General features: G+C 40.9%; 2 protein-coding genes across 2 annotated transcripts; both read right to left on the bottom strand.

The window, feature by feature from the left end:
- Positions 1-217: 217 nt before the first annotated feature.
- Positions 218-8,941, bottom strand: LOC310805846 (afadin- and alpha-actinin-binding protein-like). The gene is made up of 14 exons (XM_083671675.1): positions 8,833-8,941; positions 7,116-7,257; positions 6,027-6,178; positions 5,505-5,708; positions 5,083-5,193; positions 4,801-4,936; positions 4,548-4,623; positions 4,123-4,303; positions 3,519-3,663; positions 2,837-2,973; positions 2,078-2,251; positions 1,825-1,942; positions 1,423-1,567; positions 218-983 (listed from the first exon to the last, which is right to left on the bottom strand). Exons 2-14 carry the CDS (start codon positions 7,132-7,134, stop codon positions 836-838), a joined length of 1,746 nt encoding a protein of 581 aa, XP_083527801.1. The 5' UTR covers positions 7,135-7,257; positions 8,833-8,941; the 3' UTR covers positions 218-835.
- A 452-nt stretch (positions 8,942-9,393) lies between these two features.
- LOC310806260 (atrial natriuretic peptide receptor 2-like) lies at positions 9,394-19,074 on the bottom strand (the record flags this gene model as incomplete). Its single annotated transcript, XM_083672310.1, has 21 exons — positions 9,394-10,610; positions 11,635-11,726; positions 12,189-12,287; positions 12,429-12,581; positions 12,775-12,914; positions 13,161-13,248; positions 13,549-13,642; positions 13,828-13,947; positions 14,526-14,633; positions 14,733-14,781; positions 15,125-15,269; positions 15,633-15,754; positions 15,868-16,011; positions 16,124-16,210; positions 16,393-16,531; positions 16,736-16,808; positions 16,932-17,077; positions 17,281-17,383; positions 17,909-18,032; positions 18,473-18,605; positions 19,059-19,074. The coding sequence occupies 21 exons, from the start codon at positions 19,072-19,074 to the stop codon at positions 10,500-10,502; spliced, it is 2,286 nt and encodes a 761-aa protein (XP_083528436.1). The 3' UTR covers positions 9,394-10,499.
- Between the last annotated feature and the right edge of the window lie 2,319 nt (positions 19,075-21,393).

The following is a 21,393-nucleotide window of genomic DNA, read 5'->3' as shown; positions in this document are numbered from 1 at the left end:
TACGTTCTTTAACTTTTTCCTTTTGCAAAAAAGACAGCATTCTAGCAACAGAAATATAACAAAACCACCATACCAGTGAAAATGTGTAGTCATAAAATCTGTGTTTAAAAGAGACTCTTCAAATTGATATAAGCAAAGGAGTCCATAACGTCCTTATGTTCCATAAATTCCTAGTGTTAAGACCTTGCTACTCACTATGCATCTACTTTTGGACAGTCATCCTCTATCTTTTATAACAGAATACCTGAGACACAGTTATAGTCAAAATGTATTCAATGGGGAGACATGGGTTTGTCACCATCATTTCAATATTAATTCTAAGAACAGTATACTATCTTATTGCATTCAGTGTAACAGCAGCATATCACTAACATTACATTCTAACATTATGCGTCAAATATTTAGGAAAGAAAACTAATTGACCATGATGACAGTACATTCCTCCGTCTGACAGCATGCTTACACATGGACATTCAACTTCATAAAACTACATGTAACAAAAAAGGTGATACATACACACGAACGACATGTAATCTAAACATACAAATCAACTAACAAAATAATAAATAAACCACAATCATTCGTCTTTCTGTCATTTACAATGAGTCACACAGCACTCAAAACACTGCGCTATCATAGCACAGTCAGGGGCCTTGTTTGTCTGAATCCTTTTTGGCTTAAATGATTGAGACAGAATTGTTTCAGATATTCTATAAACAGGCTGTCTCTTAATGCGTTTGGCATTTTCATTCCATTGTGTCTGGCCACACATGATATTCAATGGTTAAAAAGTATGGATTGTCTTCAAGAGATCTTACGACTCATATTCCTGGCTTTAAATGGAGCCAGTTTTCTCTTCAGTGAATGCATAGACTCTGCAATCCTTTCCTCCATTCAGGTGTCTGTGCTGGGTGGTAACGTCGCCAATCCGTAAGATGCCTGATTCTTGCAAACTCCCTCTCTTTGGTTGGATTGTGCTTGGGCTGGAAGGAACATTTCACACAACATTAGGAAATATTGATCTTTGGGAAATAAGTATTTATTTGAATATTACATTTTCATGTTATTTAGTCATTAAACGGGCAATCTGGGCTCCAATGACTTTTGAATTAATGACATACAGCCATTGTTTCTCAAATAATATAATTTATAAATGCCTCATGAGCTTAGTTCAACTGTCTTACCCCAGTAGAACCCCAAATAAACACTTGTTTTACTCCATTGTTTGTTAACAATGTAATTGTGAACAAACACTGTATAGCTTCAAAACATGGTTAAAACTATCATATAGATCTTATGGATGGTCAGTCCTTGCATCCATAACTCTGTCTGAATTTGAGAGTAGTTAAATTTCTCCAGCCCCTAAAAGAGAATTGTAATGTGAACTGTTATCTTATATCTGTGAAATATAAGGTGCTATACCTGTTTTCTGGGATAAGGCGGAGTGTGTGGTACAGGTCTGCCGTGGAGGGCGTTTTCACCGGTGCAGCTCTGGGTGTGGAGAAAGCTGACAGGGATTTATTCAGCTTTGCTGGAGTTGCCACTGTTCTAACGTCTGTCTCAGCACCTGTCAAAACATAAGAAGGAATCACGGCATGTTACAGTACACTCCACCCAATTGAGGGATTTTTTTACTATACTGTATAGTTTTGCTCTTTTAGGGATTTAGTTTTGGGTCACTGTGTTAGGCCTTCAGGGAAAAGTTTTTGTCCATTTGATTCAACTAATATGAAAGAACAGTAATAGTAATATTCAACACATATTCAAGTAATATTCAACACATTGCTGATGGTGTTCAAGTTCAGGTTCGAGTTCATTACTTACATACTGACAAGGCACTTTGAGACTTTGACATCTGGGGTTTTGTTTGGTCTGGAAATGGAGTCAAGTTTAAAAACTGATGTTTGAGCCATGTGGCACGGTCCTCTTCAAAAGCTTTCCTCTACAGAAAAACAGTACAAAAGGTTTATTTTGCTTCAAGAATTCACAATGTAATAACCAAAGATATATAGCTAGTAGTAGACTAGATTTTTAACATAAAAAACAACAACAAACAAAAAAAAGAAAAGCGTCTCACCTCGTGGCCCAGTCTAATGGCTGCCTCTGTGAAGTTCCTCCTCTCTGTCTCAAAGTTGTTTCTCTGCTCTTCGAAGGTCTTCCACTCCTCCTTGAGGCGCTCCTTCTCCTCCAGCATGTAGCAGTCGTTCAGCAGGGAAGCAGTCTCCTCGTCACACGGGAAGCTCAGCTGCTGCTGTGAGAGCATGGAGAGCAGAGACTAAGGATATTTCTCTCTCACAAAATGGACAAATTAATATTATAATATAATTAATATTATATCCTATTCTACACTGATAAACCGATGGAAGGATTAACAGGTTGTGGACAGACTAACATCTAATTGTATAATAGACAGATTCAAGGCAAATGACATAGCAAAACAAAAAAAGCCAGAATACTGCAGCCCGTCTGGTTTTCAATTTCTCCAAATTCCCCAAAACCCTTTTCTAGCTCCCAGGAGCAGCTCGCATCAGATTCAAGACCCTGGTGCTCTCCTACAGGGCAGTAAAGGGAACAGCCCCTCCCTCTCTGCAAGCAATGGTCAGTCCCAAAATCTTCTGCAATAGACTTTTTTTCCCTTTCTCTAGCACTGTGACGGCTTATGGCGCGTATTCTTACAGAAAGTCTTACTTGCGATGACTGTATTGTAAAACTTATTGTAAATCGCTCTGGATAAGAGCATCTGCTAAATTACTAAAATATAAAAATGTAAAATGTAAAACTTAATACATAAACTTATTTGCTCAAGCAGCCTCAGATAAAAGAGTTATGTAAATACCTGCAGGAGCTGCTGCTGTGTGTGGATGAAGTCTTTGCACTGCTGTATCTCCAGTTTCAGCCTGTCCATCTCCTCCTCATGGGCCTCCGTCGGGATGGCGTCCATGTTTGCTCTGTCGCCCATCTGGCCCAAGGACGCTGGAAAGCAACCATTTCACAATGACATTGGTGAATCCTGACATTGGTTATGGTTCTCATGTAGTGTATATAAAACAGACTTATTCAAAAATGAAGCTCTCTAAATTGCTTGATATGAAAATTAAGGCTTTAGAAATGTGGACAAACACCTGCTTTGCCTATGCTTTACCCATAGCAGCCAGTAGAGGTCTCTGTTGATTTATGTTTCAAAGACACACATAGTTTCATTTGTGTCAATGCTGATTACAGAGTCAAGTGATCATCATTAATCAATTTGACCTTCTATTGAAAGAGGCTATTTAGTTCACTGCTTTAAGTCGGCATTCAATCAACTTCAAATCAAATTGCCCAGTGGTCAGTCATGTTTTAAATAAACCAAACCGACACATCACATACAAAGGTTGGTAGATTTAACAGCATGCCATGCAGGACCCATTTTCTGAGGTAAGTTTAGGCTGTCGGTCCGTTGGGTGATGATATACAGTGGTCCAGGATCTCACTGTCATACAGAGCCGGTAAGAGTGATCCTGTACGAGGAAGAGTACCTTGGCTGTCAAGTCTCTCCATGTGACTCTTCAGTCTCCTCCACTGCAGGCGAATGCTGTTGGTGAGCTGCTCCCGAGCGTGTTCACAGGACAGCTCCAGGCTCTCCCTACTGGAGTCACACACCTCCTCCTCCTCTGAGACAGCCTGTTATAGAGACGTGTGGTGACAATGGGAATAGATACAGTGCCCTGCGTGAGAAATGGGACAATGAAGCATTTTTTTCTTCTTTTGGCTCTACACTCCAAAGGTTTGGATTTGAGATCAAACAATTACTTACGCAGGGCACTGTACATATCAACATTTCATGACCAGATTATGCATATAAATGATGACCTCTAAGTTTTTTATCAGGCGTTAACTAAGCAATGGTCTTAATCCCAGCATGGTTAAGTGTATGTTCATATTCACATTCAAATGGCTTTGAAACTATCACTATATTAAAAGTGTCTAGCGTTTGTGTATATACCCAAAAGGACTAGTCTTGATTGACCAATGGATTTCTAAATAAAACATCCACCATAATAAATCAAGCACTCCTATCGTCCTCTTTTGTTGCAACACAGCGGTAACCCATCAAAGAGAGAGGCTGCTAACTAGACCAACCTGTTCTAGACCGTCTTCATGTTTCTCTCCTCTGAGGCTAGGCTTCCTTGGGCTTAAAATGGACACCATCTCCCTTTTCATCTGTTGTAATACTTTCTTCAGCTCAGCATTCTCCATCACCAGGCCCTTCTGGCGACTGTCGTAGTCATTCAGTAGAGTCTTATACATCTCTCCCTCTTGCCTTAGAGAGAGAAGGCTTTTGTTCACTCTTTTTTGGTGCAGATATGATGACATATTTGGCTGAGTTTTAATGAAGCTTTTTAAATCAGATTTGAAGCGCTTGTATTAGATTCCCATGCAGCCATTCAGGGCTTGTGTAAGATGCTAAACAATGCAAGCTTGTGTAAGCTAACAAACCAGATAAGATGGAAGTAATCAATAATGTTGCATCTACGAGGAGACAGTTATTCAGTAAGCTTAGTCACCTGGCCTCTGTCTTGTCAGTTTTCCAAAGGCCTCTCTTCCCATCAGATCTTCCAACATAGTTCAATACTTCGATAGCTGAAAGACAGGAATTATGCACTGAACAATAATTCCTATAAGCTCTAGTATCAAAGGTATAGAGTGGTGGAAAGTATGAAAAATACATCTAATTGTTGGAAATGGAGTAGTGTTATCTACACCTTTATACTCTCTCAATTGGGGCATGTTAAGAATGAAACAATGTCCATGATTTACCTTGCTTCTTATCCTTTTTGTCGATCAGAAGCTGATTCAAGCGCTCCTTCAGTTTGCTGAACTCTCTTTCTTTCCTCTTCATGTCATGATTGTACTGAGTGGCACGGCTTGCAATTATGTTCTGAAGTTTCTGCACCTGGCAAGGGTACAATAATAATAGTATTACACATTGTGCTTATGCTTGTTCCCTTGGAGACTTGATTTACAGTGAAAATGTAATATGGTGTTCAAATATCACCTCTAGTTTCCATACAAATAAACCCCATTTTAGAGTTAACTTACTTCTTCTTTTTCATTTTTCAGGCTGTTCTGTAAGCCCTTCACTTTCAGCTGTAGCTGACGTTCTCTCTCAAGAAGTCCAGTGTTTTCCCTTTTAGAGAGTTCAAGTTGGTCCTATGAGAGTACATTAAACAGCTTTAATTGTCATTGAAATAACATCGCTACAGTACCACTGATCTACATACCTATATCTATGTGGTATATACATCATGGTACGGTACACTTAGAAACAGCTCATTACAGAGACCAAATGATCATATTTGATCATGTGTAATGTTTTCATATATAGAAGATAAAACAAAGCATTTTAACAGCATTTTCTGTGCACCGACAGGAAGGGGGAGCTGGGGGGGTTGGGGTTAGGGGGGGGGGGGGGGTGATGATCTAAGAGCGTAAGTGAGTGAGACAAGCGGGCGAGGCCAAACCTTTAGCCTGGTGTTGCTGAGCTGCAGAAAGTCCATGTTGCTGCTGGTCTTGAGCTGATCCATCTCCATGTCCTCCACGGTGCGGAGGCCCCGGCGGTGCAGCTGGATCAGGTCGTACATGCTGTTCAGCACGGCCACCATGTTTAGCTCAGAGTTCCCATTTGATTCAGTGCATACTGATGGGAAGCCCAGCGAGGACACCTCCTACCGGAGCAGAGCACGGACCAGATCAGCTGTGTAGCTGAGCTGCTAAATGCTGGCACCCGACACATCCAAACAATCAGAAAGTACTACTAATGTTATATGAGGTGCTTTACCCCGCACCGCACGCGTCACTGGCACTGTAGCATATTAGAGCTCATCTAAACATGAAAATGTAGCATCTAATCAGAAAATGTAATGCGTAACAAATTTCACAATCCTTTGACATCAGATATGACTATGTGTTGGTTAATGTGAAATATCTTATGTTGCAAGTGGGGAGTGTTCAACTGCTTGAAAGAGACATTTCAGGTAACCTACCTGATTGATGTATGAGATACATTCTGACACGTTGTCCTCAGTGCAGAAGGAACTTAGCACGTTGTAGGGATTTCTGGGCATTGGCAGAGAGTGCACTGACTGCCTCAGAGACATTCTGTATCCGGAAGAGTTGCAGGACATATCCTTGATTTCTGTGCAAGAAAAATATGTCAAAAAGGCCTAATCACACTTTCATTATCAGCATGATTTGAAAAATCCAAGTATTCTGTAGCCTAATTATTTAAAAAATAAAAGATATGACTTTTTGCAGTAAATACTCAAATGACAACATTCAACCTAAAGTAAGTGTAACAGATTAGAAGCATGAGGCCTTAGAACACTATCAAAGAACACCAACACTATTACTACAATATAGTTACAGTACAATACCGTTAAAGAGATACTATGGGATGCGACTATGTCTCTTTTTTTGTTTTTTTAAACCTCTCGAGTTGGTCCGGCTGGTCAATGTATAGTTCATACAAATATAATCTATGAATTGAATTACTGTTTTATCTCATTTAACCACGGTATCCCTAGTTTATCAGCACCAAAATTTGGAAGCGGCAGTATATTCTGTTTCACTTTCTAGTTTGGCTCGCATTCCCGAGGCTTGGGCTCAGTGGAATCCCTATGCACACACATCACACTCACAGACTGCAGAGCATGCGACGGGGACCCATTTTTGCGGCAAGCACTACTTTTAGACCTGTAGGCTAAAATTATACAAGTTATCCCGTAGCATCTCTTTAAGCAAGATAATGGCTATACATTTGCTTAAACAATATCAGTGATCACAGAAAGGCAAAACAGGTCATCCTTGAAAATAGGTTAGTCTAGGCATGGAACCTTTTAATAGGTTTCATCTGTTATTTTTGTCAATTTAATCTTCTCCTTTACACATGAGGCTTGGTTTATGTAGAGCAGGAGAAAAAAGACCGTAAAAAAGACAGTCACAGCCTATTTTTTTGTAACTACTGCAATGTTTTGATGAAGCGAACTGCAAGGGAAATGCAGTATAGAGAAAGTACAACTACAACACAACACAAATTGTCATACCTTAAAAACTGTTTATTAAGACCTACTCACCAAGTGAAGACTCTGGCATTGTTGCAGTCCTTGACACTCTCAAAGGCAGACAGTGTTCAGATCACACAAAATGGATCTGGATCATCCACTGCATATGCAGGACACATGCAGCGGCTCACAGAATCACCTACGCAGACGGCTCCTGAAATAGAGGGTCAGATTAGCAGCGCCCATTCATCGGACATGGGTCACTGGATTACAAGGGACGACGGGTGTCCAGGCATTGAGGGAAGGGGTTAAAGAAAAGAAGAGGGGGCGGGGTGTAATTAGGGGTGGCCAAAGCCAAAATCACGCTGAATGGGGATTTGGGTTGGGGAAGCAAATACTGTAGATCTGTTGGTTAGCTACGCTACATTATGTTATACCAATTACTTTTGTATACAAATGTGCATGTATACAGTATGAGAGAGGAGGGAACCTATATCAACTGAGCATTGAAGACACATGACCAAATCTGAAGATGAAGTTGATTGAAGTGAAAAGGTAGTTTAAGCTTATCGAGTCAAGATAACAAATGGAACACTAGCCTATATCTTATCTTGTTCATGCACTTATCACCGGCATAGGGCCGAATCATAATATGTAATAATAATATGTAGACTAGACCTACTTTTTCAAATCATGATGGATGATCAACAAAGACACCAGGCTAGGGAAAGGCCTACTGTATGTTTAGAGTTCTCAAACATGATGGGTTCACTTCACACAATTTGTCACCATTTTTTCACACAACTCAGCCATAAACATGGTCAGCAAATAAAATTGAATTCAGACTAATAATTATTTAACACAATTTTACAAGGACAGTGTTTCAATAATGAATGCTGTTGTAGAGCCTACACTATTCAGAGCCGTATGGTGACACTTAATCTAATGGAATCTACTGGACAGATGGTGAGCCTACCCAGCTTAGATAGTCACAGAGTCAGACTCTTAATGAACTTGACAAACCTTAAGCAATTTCAAGGCTGTATACTGAATTCTTCCATCTTTTTTGTTGGAAAATACACTTTTACCATATGGGTTAGGGTTAGGGTTAGTTAATAAGAGGGTGTTGAAGCCTACTGTGCAACACTGACTTTGAGGCTGAATGGAGGATGCTCAAGTCAAGCTCAAGAGGGACCAGCTGCTCCATATTGGAGCCAGATTTCCTAAATGATGAAATATTCATATTGACTGACTAACAAGCTGAACAATACTATAGTAGGCTTCTAAATAAAAAAATAAAAAAAACAATTAAAAAAACAATACTACTGTCATAGTTGAAGGTAGGTAAGTGTAGCCTCTGACAAAATAAAATGTGTCTGGTTCATGTGTTGTTGTTTGTGAACTGTTCAGTAGTACTTAGGCTTAGCTACGACGCGACACTCCACATCATTTCATGTCGCGTCGGAGCGATCTGGTAGTGTGTTGAGTGTATGTGTACTGTGTTCGTATGTGTATTAGTCCTTGTAGTTTTTAACACAAGTCTTCAAATGAATTTCCCCGTGTGTATGAAGATAAAGTTCATAAAATCTAATCGCATCACAGCGGGAACGGTATTATAACATAGTCATAGGCTACAGAAAAGACTCGCGCAGCAGCAAGCTGTCAAAAGTATGGAGGTTGGTGCTTTAATTAGCAAGCTTGCTGTTACAAGCTTTGGTTTGATGCTATCTACAATATCACAGCAAACATGAATTGGATATGGATATGAATGGCATAAAACCAAACGTACCTGTGTTATGTCATTGTGATGATGATAGTTATCCTCTGTATGTCCTAGAGTCGACAAATTCATACCCGCATCGCGAGGTCGCGTTAACGACCCTGACAAACCAACCACTACAGACAGAGATTGGTTAGTGCGTTGTCAGGCAACCAACACTTGCGTACTCGATTGGCTGTAGACTATGACCAATATACCCATATTCAAGACTGCATTTTCATCATGTTCAGGTAGCCTAATTGTTTAACTAACTAATCAAAAGATAAAGCTTGCCGTAATTATCTTGAACTTCTGAATATTACAACCATGAGATACAGTTTTGCGCCTTTCCGAAAGGCTACTGCAGTGACCTAGATTTACACATACAGTACAGTACGTCTTACCACACTGAAGTGCTTGTTACAATGAGGAAAACTCCACATTCTCCTCAATAATATTTTGGTCATTCTTATACAGCACATGACATGTCTGAATAGCAAGTAAAACCACTCTCTCCACACGAGATAGATAGATAGTTTATTGAGAATGTACACATTTGCTAAATTGTAGTACATTACTATACATGCAATCGACATATATACATATATAAATAAACAACTAATGCTAATAGTACAAATGAGCAGCATGACCATGTAGTTAATCATTAAGCAGTCTCACAAAGTAGGGAATAGGTCTACTGTGTTATCGCTCAAGGGAAGTCGCTCCTATAAGTGAACTCGCTCCTATAAGTGAACTACTAAACTCCTTTTTAGTAGTTTATGCACTGCCGCCTAACGAGGAGAGGCTCCAGATGTGCTTGGCTCTAAAGAGGCAAGTGGCTTAAGGTGTGAAAGTGTACAGCAGCAGAGGTGCTTTGTGGGTTTCACACCCCACCACTGTAGACTGTTTGAGTAAGAGCATTTACAGAAATACACAGGCGTTGTTTGTTCTGGCATATCCTTTGATTGCTATCAGGATATACTTGAAATACTGTATGTTTCAAATGTAGTAACATTGGTAATAACATAGACATCATTTTTAGTTGTGGTAGCTAATTGATCATAAGGTGTGTGGAAGTAATACAAAAGAAAATACAGACCTCACCACCAACACAATGCACACACATAGCAATGTATATGTATACATATAGCAATACAGAACAATTATTAAGCAGTTATGTGCTTATTTTGTACATAGTCAATAACTAATGGAATCAGACAAAATAATACATTACACCAGTCATTAAATTATCATATAACACAGTAGACATCTCTACCAACAAACTATATGTGCCATCATGGAATGTTCTCCAGATATTATAACTGTGTAGGCCTATATGGTAGGATTTCACTTATCATGAAACTTAATGATCTGTAGTGGGTTAAAAGGTTGGTAACCAGTAGAGCCACAAGTGGAGATGACATTACTTGTGGTCCGTATTCCTTTTCTTAACACCTTTGCATCTCTTCCTATCCATTTCCCATGTTTCAATATAAAAATAAACATTGACATTCACAATAAACAAATGCTCTACCTTAAAGGACAGAACATGTATTCACAGTTCAAATTAACTCACAATATAGCTCTAAGACTTCAGAGCAGTGGATATCTTAGATATCAATTGCACAATACAGCTGTTGAACACAAACTGTGGTTCCACATGATGCAAAGAGAGACTACTGTATGAGGCTAGTTGGCTAGTTGCTAACTGGCACAGGAACTCCTCTAAAATCAGTGGTCCTGAGCAATGGGTCTTTATAATCTTCTCTCTTCGATTCCAGCCACCATGTTGTCATTTCACCTTTACCCTGCAAAGAACAAAGAACAAAGTGTCTGACAGCCCATCCTGTAGTGACTAATGAGCAATGCTGCTAAGCAGGAAGTAGAACTGTTTTTCTCCTAAAATATGATTTTAAGCACTATCCCTAACCCCATTTTCATTTAATGAGAACCAGCCTATACTGAGCCCGAGCCTGACAATTGGAGTGTCTTTCTCCAGAAAAGGGGCCATATTTGGGTAGAATGTGTTTCCTTCTGAATACTAGATGAGGGCCATTAGTATTCTTAGGGGTCAAACACAACACAGCTGAGGCCATTCCCTAATTGAGACATGCAGTCTTTCAATGAGAATGAACCTTGGGCCCCATCCCACGGGACCTACGTAGGTCTCTCCATCCTCTCTAACACCTAACCCTCCCCCAAACAAGAGGCCTTTGGTCAGTGGATCAATACAAACCAATGAGACTGAGAGAATAGCAGACACTTTTGTCAGACACACCCATACCATGTCACCTTTTGAGAGCCCTTGAATGTTGATTACATTTCTTGTGACATTCAAATCTGTATTAAAAAAGAACCTCAGTAATGGGCTATTTTCCCATTGTTTTCAGGATGATCACTATTGGTTTTTTTTACAACTGTTAATAAACAATTTTTTAAATCACCTAGATTTCAAAATAAATATGTGTGTTTAAACGTTCTAATTTGCCTAACCCTATATGGGCATATATCGCCCCTGTCCAGTTGGAATGAGTTTGCATACACAGGGAAAGGTAAGAGTTCTATGGCAACGTCACTGTTTTGACAATTTCCCATGAGAATAAAGAACAAACCTGTCCAAAAGATCTCACTCTCAGAAACATAATTCTGACATTCTCTGACATTGGGCATTGTTAAATCATTTCAAAGTAATGCTTCTAGAGGCATATCTATAAAGCTGTTTATAACACTATTGTTGAATCGTCATGTATGCTTTTCACTAGAACTACTTCACAAACCTTTCACAAGCTGCAGCTCAGTATCTTATCTGTGGGAACAGGCAGGGGATCTTACCTTGACATTCAGTGATCCTCGGCAAGTCAGAACATACCCTCCCAGTGTGTGGAGCAGGTCAGCAGTGGACCCACTGACCTGTATCTTCAGAGCTGAACATAATCAAACCGTAGATATTATGTTTATTATAGGCAAATGACTACAAAATGCAACACAAACAGTAGTTCTAATGAACATTCTACTCTGTAATGTATCTTTCAACACAATACACCATCTACAGTATGATTACATTTTCATGTATTGTTGTGTCATGTGTTAGGCCGCTGCCTTTTACTTTTTCAGTCTCTGCTTCTCTAGACTCACTCTCTGTCCCCATTATCCCACTTGTTTGGTTCTGAGGATTAGGAGCTCAGTGAATAGAATGCCTCTCGCTCTCCCTCGTGATGTAACCCCGCAGCAGGGTGTAAGAGAGCAACAACAGAGGAAATCCAGCTTGGCACTGAGGCAAAGGGACTTACTCTGTGCCACATTAAAGGCAACCTCATTAGCTGCCTGTAGATTCACACATGTTGGGTGCATTCAATCATTCCTGGGTGCATTCAATCTTTGAGTACCTTCGCTTGTTGATTCCATCCGTGACGCTGTGTTCACTGTATCGCCAAATAAGCAATACCGTGGCATTTTAGTCCCAACAACACCAGCAACTACAGGTCCTGTGTGGATAAACATCTGAGAGTGAATACAAATCCTTTGGAGCGGCTGTGAATGAGATGCAATGAGACGTAACCAGAGGGGGTTATGGCTGGGGTTTTCCCTATAGACATATAAACCACAGACACAGATCAGTGGCCTACCTGAATGGATGCCAGCTCGTATCTTCAGCTGGGTGGTGGGCTTGTGGGGGATTTTAAAGGCATGGCAAACACTGACCAGATCCAGGGCCATGCTGGCAATCTCACCCGCATGGTTTATGCCATTCTCATTGGGAACACCGGAGACCACCATATCTGGAGGGATAGCCATTATTTAGAGACAGACAGACAGGCAGAGAGGCAGGCAGACAGACAGGCAGACACAGAGAGACAGAAAGACAGGCAGCCAGGCAGAAAGATAGACAGACAGGCAGAAAGAAAGACAAACAGACAGACAGACAGACAGACAGACAGACAGACAGACTTATCACAGACATACTGCACTCACAGGCGTCCCCTATAGTCTCCACTTTGTACACGTCGTAATTGTCAATAATGTCATCAAAGGTGGTGTAGAGCTGATTTAGGAAGTTTACCACCTGGTGGGGAGTGCTTGAGCCAGAAAGCTGAGTGAAACCCACAATGTCACTGCCACCAAGGAGAAAGAAAAGTTAGTCTCTTCTACTGTATATCCCTCACTACAGCTGGAGAGGAAATCAATTAAACATAAACATCCCCTTATAAATATTGGACACAAAACATGAGCAGGGAAAATATCGTAATGCACCACTCTCTGATTCTATCAAACCTTTATTTAACCAGGTTAGTCTAATTGAGATATAGTCTTTTATTTCCTTTTCAAAAAGGCATTAATGGCAGTAATGGCAGATATACCTGAAGTAGACTGTAGCATTGGAGTAGCTCTGAGCCTCTGCTGTGCGACCCTGCCGGAGGTCATCAGCCACTGGCTTTGGTAACATACCTGGAAACAATATTCATGACATACTGTAGATAACTGGATTCAGCTGGCCATACATCATCCTTAGTTCTGTTAATAAATATCTATTTAAAAATGTTTACTTTACAAGAGATACATGTTTTTGGTTAATATTAGCATTAGGTTTGCAATATTTACAGTTCTCAGTAAAATACTGTATACACTATATTGTTACCACTAGATGACAGTGTTGACTTCACTACAGCCAATCCAATGCATAATGAGGTACTCTCTCACCAGGTAACTGAGTATCATGTATCATCATGTATCACCTGGTAGACTTACTGTATAGCAAGCGGTCTGTCTTTTGTTTTTCTTGGAGAAGATCCTGTGTCCTCTCAGCTACAATGGCCTCCAAATGCTTACTGTACTTTTCCATCTTGGATTACAAGATACATTATAGAATGCATTATTTGTCCAGCAAGTATACTGTGTTTTAAAATAATTGAGATTCATGGAAGCAATTACAATTACAATTACATTTAAATCTCAATGTTATCCAATAACCAAATGGTTCCAAAGGAATTGGCTCTAAAGTGGTTTTATACTATTCAAGTGTATTACCAGGTTCATCATCATGTCCACAGGGCTGACTTTATGTGGGTTCATCTTATCAAGCATCTTCTTCACCTGATCAAATGTGGGCCTCACGGTGACATTATGACACCAGCACTTCTTTATGAGCTGTTCAGAAGTTATAAAGAGAGTAAACAGCTTTTTCAGGAGGGTGCAACATTACAGAAAGTTCAGGTAGTACATGTCACGCCCTCCATTTCCACCTAGTCTGTGTCAGTCCCTCTCCCTCTTCCCAGTCTGGTGTGTGGGCGCGGCTCCAGGCTCCTGCCAATCATTTATGTCACCATCTCCACCTACCATCTACACACCTGGGGCTCGTCTCCTCATCACCTTTCTGTGTCTTATACCCTGGTTTTCCATCTACTCCCTGCCAGTTCGTCATAGTGCTTCATTCCTATACGTTCCAGCAATATCTCGCCTGTTGTTTCCTGGTTTCGACTCTGTGTTTTTGGACCGCGTCTTCGCCTAACTCCTGTTGGATTATCTGCCTTTCTTTGGACTGTCCTCTCGTGTATCGACCCCTGCCTGTACTACCCGCCTGCCTGCCCTGCCCTGTCTGCTCTGCCTGCCCTGCCCTGCCCTGCCCCGCCCTGCCCACCTGTGTGACCAGTCTACCCTGCCTTCCTGTTTCCCCATAGTATATAGTTAGTCAGTATATAGCTATATTAGTGGATCCTGTTACAGACCTCACAGTAGTCTCCTCGATTAGGACAGTCAGTATCCACTTTCCCAGCTTTCAGTTCAGGCAGAGGGGGGCGCCACATGACATCCAACTTCACCCCCTCTGTATGGTCCTGTTGGAGAGTAGGCAAAAGCAACACAGCAGATTATTAACGTAAATCTGAGGGATGAAATCAAAGGTAATTATCTCTGGAGAGGGCTGTCATACTCACTGAGATAAGGTCAGAGCGAGTGGCAATCTCCACTAAGATGACAGAGTAGCTGGAGTGAGGAAGAATAAAGAGAGATTAAATCATATGGTCAGTGGAAGAGATTATATTCGACCCATCCAATAACACAGTATCAAAGAGGACATAAACATTATTATCCCAGATGACTGTAGTTGTGTGCTCTGCTATGGCCAACATGTCTAAAATAAAAAAGCTCCATGTAGCTTTTATCATACTATACTATTTCTGCATGAAACACTTGCAGGTGCTGAATTGAACATAAACAATCACTATTCATTTACCTCTATAACAATGTCATAAACGTAGGTAGGCTACCACTTTGTTATTACTAGCCACTCAACATCTGCTGCTTACAGATTTTATAGTAGGGTTACCTGTACACGTCAGCTGCTGGAGTGACATTGGAGCTGCTTCCCAGGAGGACCTCGGGGGCACAGTAGATACGGTATATATCTACACAGTGGAAACCGTTACTGACTGCCTCAAAGTCCTCTTTTCTGTAGGCTGTGAGCCCATAGTCTGGAGCAACACATAAGAGGAAAATACAATGTTACAATGCCATCTCTTTCTATGTCTATCTCTTTCTTTCACCCCTTTTGTTCTATACTCCCACTGGTTCTGTGTAATGGTTACAACTATTTTCTGCTTACTAGCACAAGTTCCTCTCTGTGAACCAAATCAAGTGTCCACCCACTTGCTTTCTGACAGATAAAGACATACAGTAGGATAGCCAAAGTCAACGGCTACAGGCTTCTGTATATGACATTTGTATTCAGAGATACAAATGTCAGATATACAAAAGCTTGTAGCCATCGACTTCCGCTAAAGAGTAAGTCTACCCTACTACCAGTACAGCCCTATGAGAGCTCTTCGTTTTATCACCTGAGATTTTGCAGACCCAGCGGTCATCAATGACACAGTTCCTGGAGTGAAGTCTCCCATGAAACACCTTGTGTTGGTGAAGGTAGGACATACCGCGGGCTATGTCAGTAGCGAACGACAACCTGTGTGCAGGCATCAATGAAGAACACAATAGAGCAGAATGTAATCATTATTATAGAACATACTGAGGTCAATAGAGAGATTATACAAATTCCATAAAGATCAATGGATTCACCTGAAGCCCCAGTTGATTGGGATATCCTCGTTCAGTAGGACATCAGCCAGGCTTCCTTTAGGGCAGTACTCTGTAATTACACTGATATAGGGGACCTCAATGGATCCACCAATAAACTTGGAGAGATTTGGGTGATCTAGTTCCCTGATGAAAAACAATGGAAAATCGTAGACATGAGAAGGTGCTTATGCTTACGGTAAGGGCTGGATTCACTACAGCAAAAGTGATTTAAAAGGGTTCAATGGATTCTTCTTACCTAACTTCTTTCACCTCTCTCCTGATGGTTTTGGTGAGGGTGAAATGTTTCTTTTGGATGTGTTTCACTGCCACTGTCCTCCCATCACTGTCAATGAACAGACAATGATATATGTGGTTATAGCAACGATCAACTGATGTTGAAGATTTTAGCCACACAAATACAACTAGTGTACTGTCCTCATACAATTATTGAATGAGTTGTAACTCTAAATTACTTTCCTCATTTGTTACAATAGAGTTTGAATATAATAGAATGGAACAACTTACTAAATGCCAGGTTGAATGAAGCCCTGTTTGAAGGTGGTGTTTACTGCAGTGCACACTTCTGTGGTTTGGCTCACACTGGAGTTACTCTTCACAGGCTGGAGACTGGTGGTACTACAGAAGCCCATGTAACACACCTTCCCTGTAGAACCCAGAGAGAATCAAGAATCATTAAGACAACCAAAGGTGGAATGGGTTAAAGTTGGTTTGAGGTTTCTAGCTAAAGTGGTTTAAGCAATAGAGCTTGAGGAAGAAGTCAAATAATAAAGTATTAGGGATTTTAATAGTTGGACTTGCTAAAGCAAGCCCACTAATAAAGATATGATTGAATTACTGGTCTTCTTACCAAACATTATATTCTTATAGTTAATGATCCAGCTCTCGTCCCAAAACATCTTCTGTTTCTGATACTGGAACCACTGTAGAGAAAGAATGCCATTGGTGTTATCAAAACATTGTGTTGAACGAATAATGATGACATTTCAAAAACATACTTTTACAGTGTTTGTGTAGTGTGTTTATATTTTTGTGTGGTGCCTCACCACCATGGTTAAGATGAAGCCACTGCAGAAGAGGGCGACAGGCAGTCCGATGGCCACCTTGATGGTGATGGACATGGGGCAGATGCCACAGTCCGCAGGGCAGGTGAGACAGTTCTCCTCCAGCTCACAGACGTCATCCCCACACACTGACACACACACACACACACACACGCACACACACACACACACACACACACACACACACACACACACACACACACAAATAAAAACATTGTTGTGCTAAAATGTTGTTACAAGCGCTTACCACTTGGCACAGTGGAGTATCCTTTAGTAGCAATGGTGCTGATCATAACAACAAATAGACACACTGCAAGTATAACTCACTGACCTTGGGCACTGACAACCAGCACCTTGGACTCCAGCGCTGCATGCATCTGTCCAATTTTGATATGGGCAATAACTGAGGTCACTCCCACATGAACCAGCACCACCTAGATGGGATCACAATTCAAAACTCAATAGGAAGATACAGAAGCAATCATAGCAAACACACTGGCAACATAAGAACTACGGACCCAATACAATCAATAGCAGGTTTCCAAGATAAATAGAAAAAATATGATTGAAATGCAGAGGAAATTAACCCACACATTAATTACCCTGGAAACCCAGACATACTGTAGGTAGCTGTTATTTATTGAATGTGTTTGGGTTCATGTTAGCATGGCACCTTTGATGTCCAGTACTTCTGGCTCATCTTTCCTGCTTTGGAGACAGTGTGTGTCACTATCTTGCCATCGTCAGGTATCCACGGACCGCATATTCCCCCTTGCCTCTGTGGGGAAATGTGATTTAATAGCCACACAATCAAACTAACTGAATTGCTTTGATGCCTAATGAAAATGATTGCAGCATGTGAAGTCAACAAACAGTGATTGGTGTGTGTGTGTGTGTGTGTGTGTGTGTGTGTGTGTGTGTGTGTGTGTGTGTGTGTGTGTGTGTGTGTGACTACTGACCATGAGGGCCAGAGGACAGGAGTGGATGTTGGCATGGTACACGCAGCAGTTGATCTCATTGGCGTTATTCCAGTTTGGGGGGCACTCATGGTCCTCACAGAACCGCTTAGCATCAGAGGAGTTGCTAGAGGAGAAGATGGAAAGATGGATAGAAGTTTTTTAATTGAAATGCATACATGCATACATACATACATACATACATACATACATACATACATACATACACACATACACACATGGCAAACATATCCCTCTCTGAGGCTTAACTGGCAAAGTTTATAATGCCATGTAGAAAATCTACAGAATGCCTTAGAGGTATTGGTTGTCTCCTTGATAACTAATGTAGTTTTCACCCAGTTAAAAGTTTCATGATTCATATTCACTGTAACTTTGCATTACCTTTTAGTGTACACATCAGATTGTGGTTGATCATAGAGAAATGTTTGGGTTTGCCAAATAATCTGCCATCTCATTCCCAGAACTAACATTTGGATCTTCCTCATGTTGTGGTGATCTGTTGGGTATGGCAGAGAGTGAATTCCAGACACCGGATGTTTCACTTACCTGAACTGGAAGATCTTGTTTTTGACTGCATACTCATAGAAGGAATCTGACACAGTGACAGTGTAGGTCACATTAAACTCCTCCCCGTCAGTCACCTTCTCTGGAGGACGCTGCACCCACGCCATCTCCAGCCCTGGAGACACACAGTCCACACACAGTCCACACACAGTCCACACACAGTCCACACACACACACACACACACACACACACACACACACACACACACACACACACACACACACACACACACAAACACACAAAAATGTGCATGCACACACACACCCATACACACAGGCACAGCCAGAAACCACCATACAGATTGACATGCACATAAAGTGGGCACTATTCCCTACCCACATGATCATGTCTGATCTACACTCTTTTAAATAACCGTCTGCCTGAAAATCTGCCTGACAATCAAGTGAGCCCCAAATCATACCTCTCTCAGATATGTTTCTCTCTCTTATTTATTTGCCAATGCAAGAAGTCCAATGCAGCACAATCATATTATGGCAAAACAGCTGTACTGCATGACTCAAATTGGGCACCAAAAAAGGGCAGTTCACCACAATGAATAAGACTTACCTCCACAGTTAACCATGTTGTAATCATTGGGGTTATCTAGTGGCCAACAGTCATATTCTGTGTTATCCAGATCATGCCAGCAATCAACAACCTGCAACCAACAATCAACAAATTAGAATACAATATTAGTGTTTTTTTTTTTACCTATCTTCTGTTGCCAACTGTAGCCTCTTCGATTACTTGAGGGGACGTTCAGGACATAATCATTCCCTCAAAAGCAGTGAATTCACTGTTGATAATGTTCAGGCAATGATGCAATTGCTTTACAGTGAGCATAAACATGTACTTGTTCAGGCAAAAATAAAGTGGAAATTACATTTTGTATCACATTGCTAGTGAAAGCATTGACAAAATAATACCCCATGTGTAGCTACCCACATAAACAACAACAGTCACCACAGAAAGAGAACAGAAGAGCTGATCACCTGATTGAGAAAATCAAACTAACCTCTGATTTGATAAATAAGACAAAAAATTGTATGTATGAAAACAAACATTGTCTGTGTATTGCACCTGTAGCCTATATTAAAGTGTTTTGGGGTTCATATCCAACCAATTAGAGCATATTTAGGTGATTAGAATACACTTGGACAACATTATTATGTGTTGGCATAGCCTGCAATGAAGTTGTCGGGGTCACCGGGAAATTATTGATGTCAATTCAGGGTCGCGAGACAAAACAGTTTGGGAACTCCTGCTCTAAAACATTACAAACATATAGGGCAATGACATACTGCACATAAAGTCAACCTTTCAGATCTACTGTGCAGACTGTTTGCAGACACTTACAGAGTAAGATTAGCAATGGGAGTGAAATGACGCAGATCAAGTCTGCAGCCACATGTGTTTCTGACATGACAACAAAAGCAAAGTGGTTTCTTCCACAATAAGGAACATGATGACTTTTCTTAACAGAATCAAAATCACATTAACCATGGTATGGATATCTATATGCCTGTACTGTATGTACCAAGACAGGCTGGTGAGGGTGGATACATTCACACTGAACCTACCCCTACAACACCTCTAGTCGAAGATTTGGTGACAAGCTAACCTAAAGTACTTGATTCCAGCCACATGTACTATGACAACAGTACCATTGCCTAGCCATAAGCACTCTTCAAACAGTATCCACAGTTGGTGTTGTACACTTACCAAGACGAAGGACAAGTAGAGGGCTATCCATAGAGCCATGAGGATTGCTGCTGTAGGTGTGAGCGCTCCAGACTGACTGACTGACTGACCGAGTATGAGCGTGTGTGTGTGTGTGTGTGTGTGTGTGTGTGTGTGTGTGTGTGTGTGTGTGTGTGTGTGTGTGTGCGTGTGCTCGGCTTGCACTCTATTGTAAATTGACATACTGAAGCCTCCCTAATTGTTCAATCAGTGAGAGAGCCTCTCCAATCAGAGCTTGTGGCCTGGCTCCTTGACGAGGACCTTTGACTCACCTTCATCTAGCCTCAAGACCACAACAGTACCCCACTGAACCTAGTGGGCTACTCTCCAGGAAATCAAGAGACCAGCCATCTCCAGTGTGTTCAGCATACAATCTAAGGTTGTGGGCTTTGGTAGCAGACAACATAAAAAAAACAAGCCAATTAATTTGTGCTAGGATGTTACAATCTTGAAACACCTGCCTATGGTGAAATGTATTTTTGTCATCAACACTGTATACTTCCTTATATACTGTTTCATAGAATGTCATATCAAAATAGACTGAGTGTATATCTCTAGTGTACTGTGTGGATGTGGCAAATTAGGATATAAATGTAAGAAATAGTCAGTTTCATACAGTCTATATACAACTCAAACAACAGTATGTAGACGTACTCTATGACTGCAGTGAGATTAACAACCCAAGGGGCTGCATTTCCTCCCATCTGTGAAATGTAATTGGCATTTCAATAACACATAATTACAGCACAGTACTGCAACACCACAGTTTACAGTTCATGTTTGAGGGAACATAAAACGTAGAGCGGTGGGCAACAGTCACGTAAGGTTTAGAGTGGGCTCTAACGACTCATTGGTGGAGAAGCCAAAGCTGTACTCTTAATGAAAACCATCAACCACTCCAACCCAACAAGGCTTTACCCTAAAACTCTACTGCTAGAAAGAGGTTGTTAAAATACCAAGCCATTTTCAATGAACCAGATGTGTACAATAACCATGTGATGATTCACTTTCTCTGTTTAGTCTGTACAGTGGACGTACACTCTGCATCAAATGGAGAGGGGAGTTTATTTTTCTGTGAGAGGTCCTCTGCTAATTGAAGTTTATGCGTAAAACCACCGGTTCCTCTCTGTATCACTGCAGTGATTAAATTTCATGCCACAAA

This window comes from Argentina silus, assembly GCF_951799395.1.
Source record: "Argentina silus genome assembly, chromosome: 6".
Taxonomy (NCBI): domain Eukaryota; kingdom Metazoa; phylum Chordata; class Actinopteri; order Argentiniformes; family Argentinidae; genus Argentina; species Argentina silus.
This window is presented reverse-complemented; position numbering and strand designations above follow the sequence as displayed.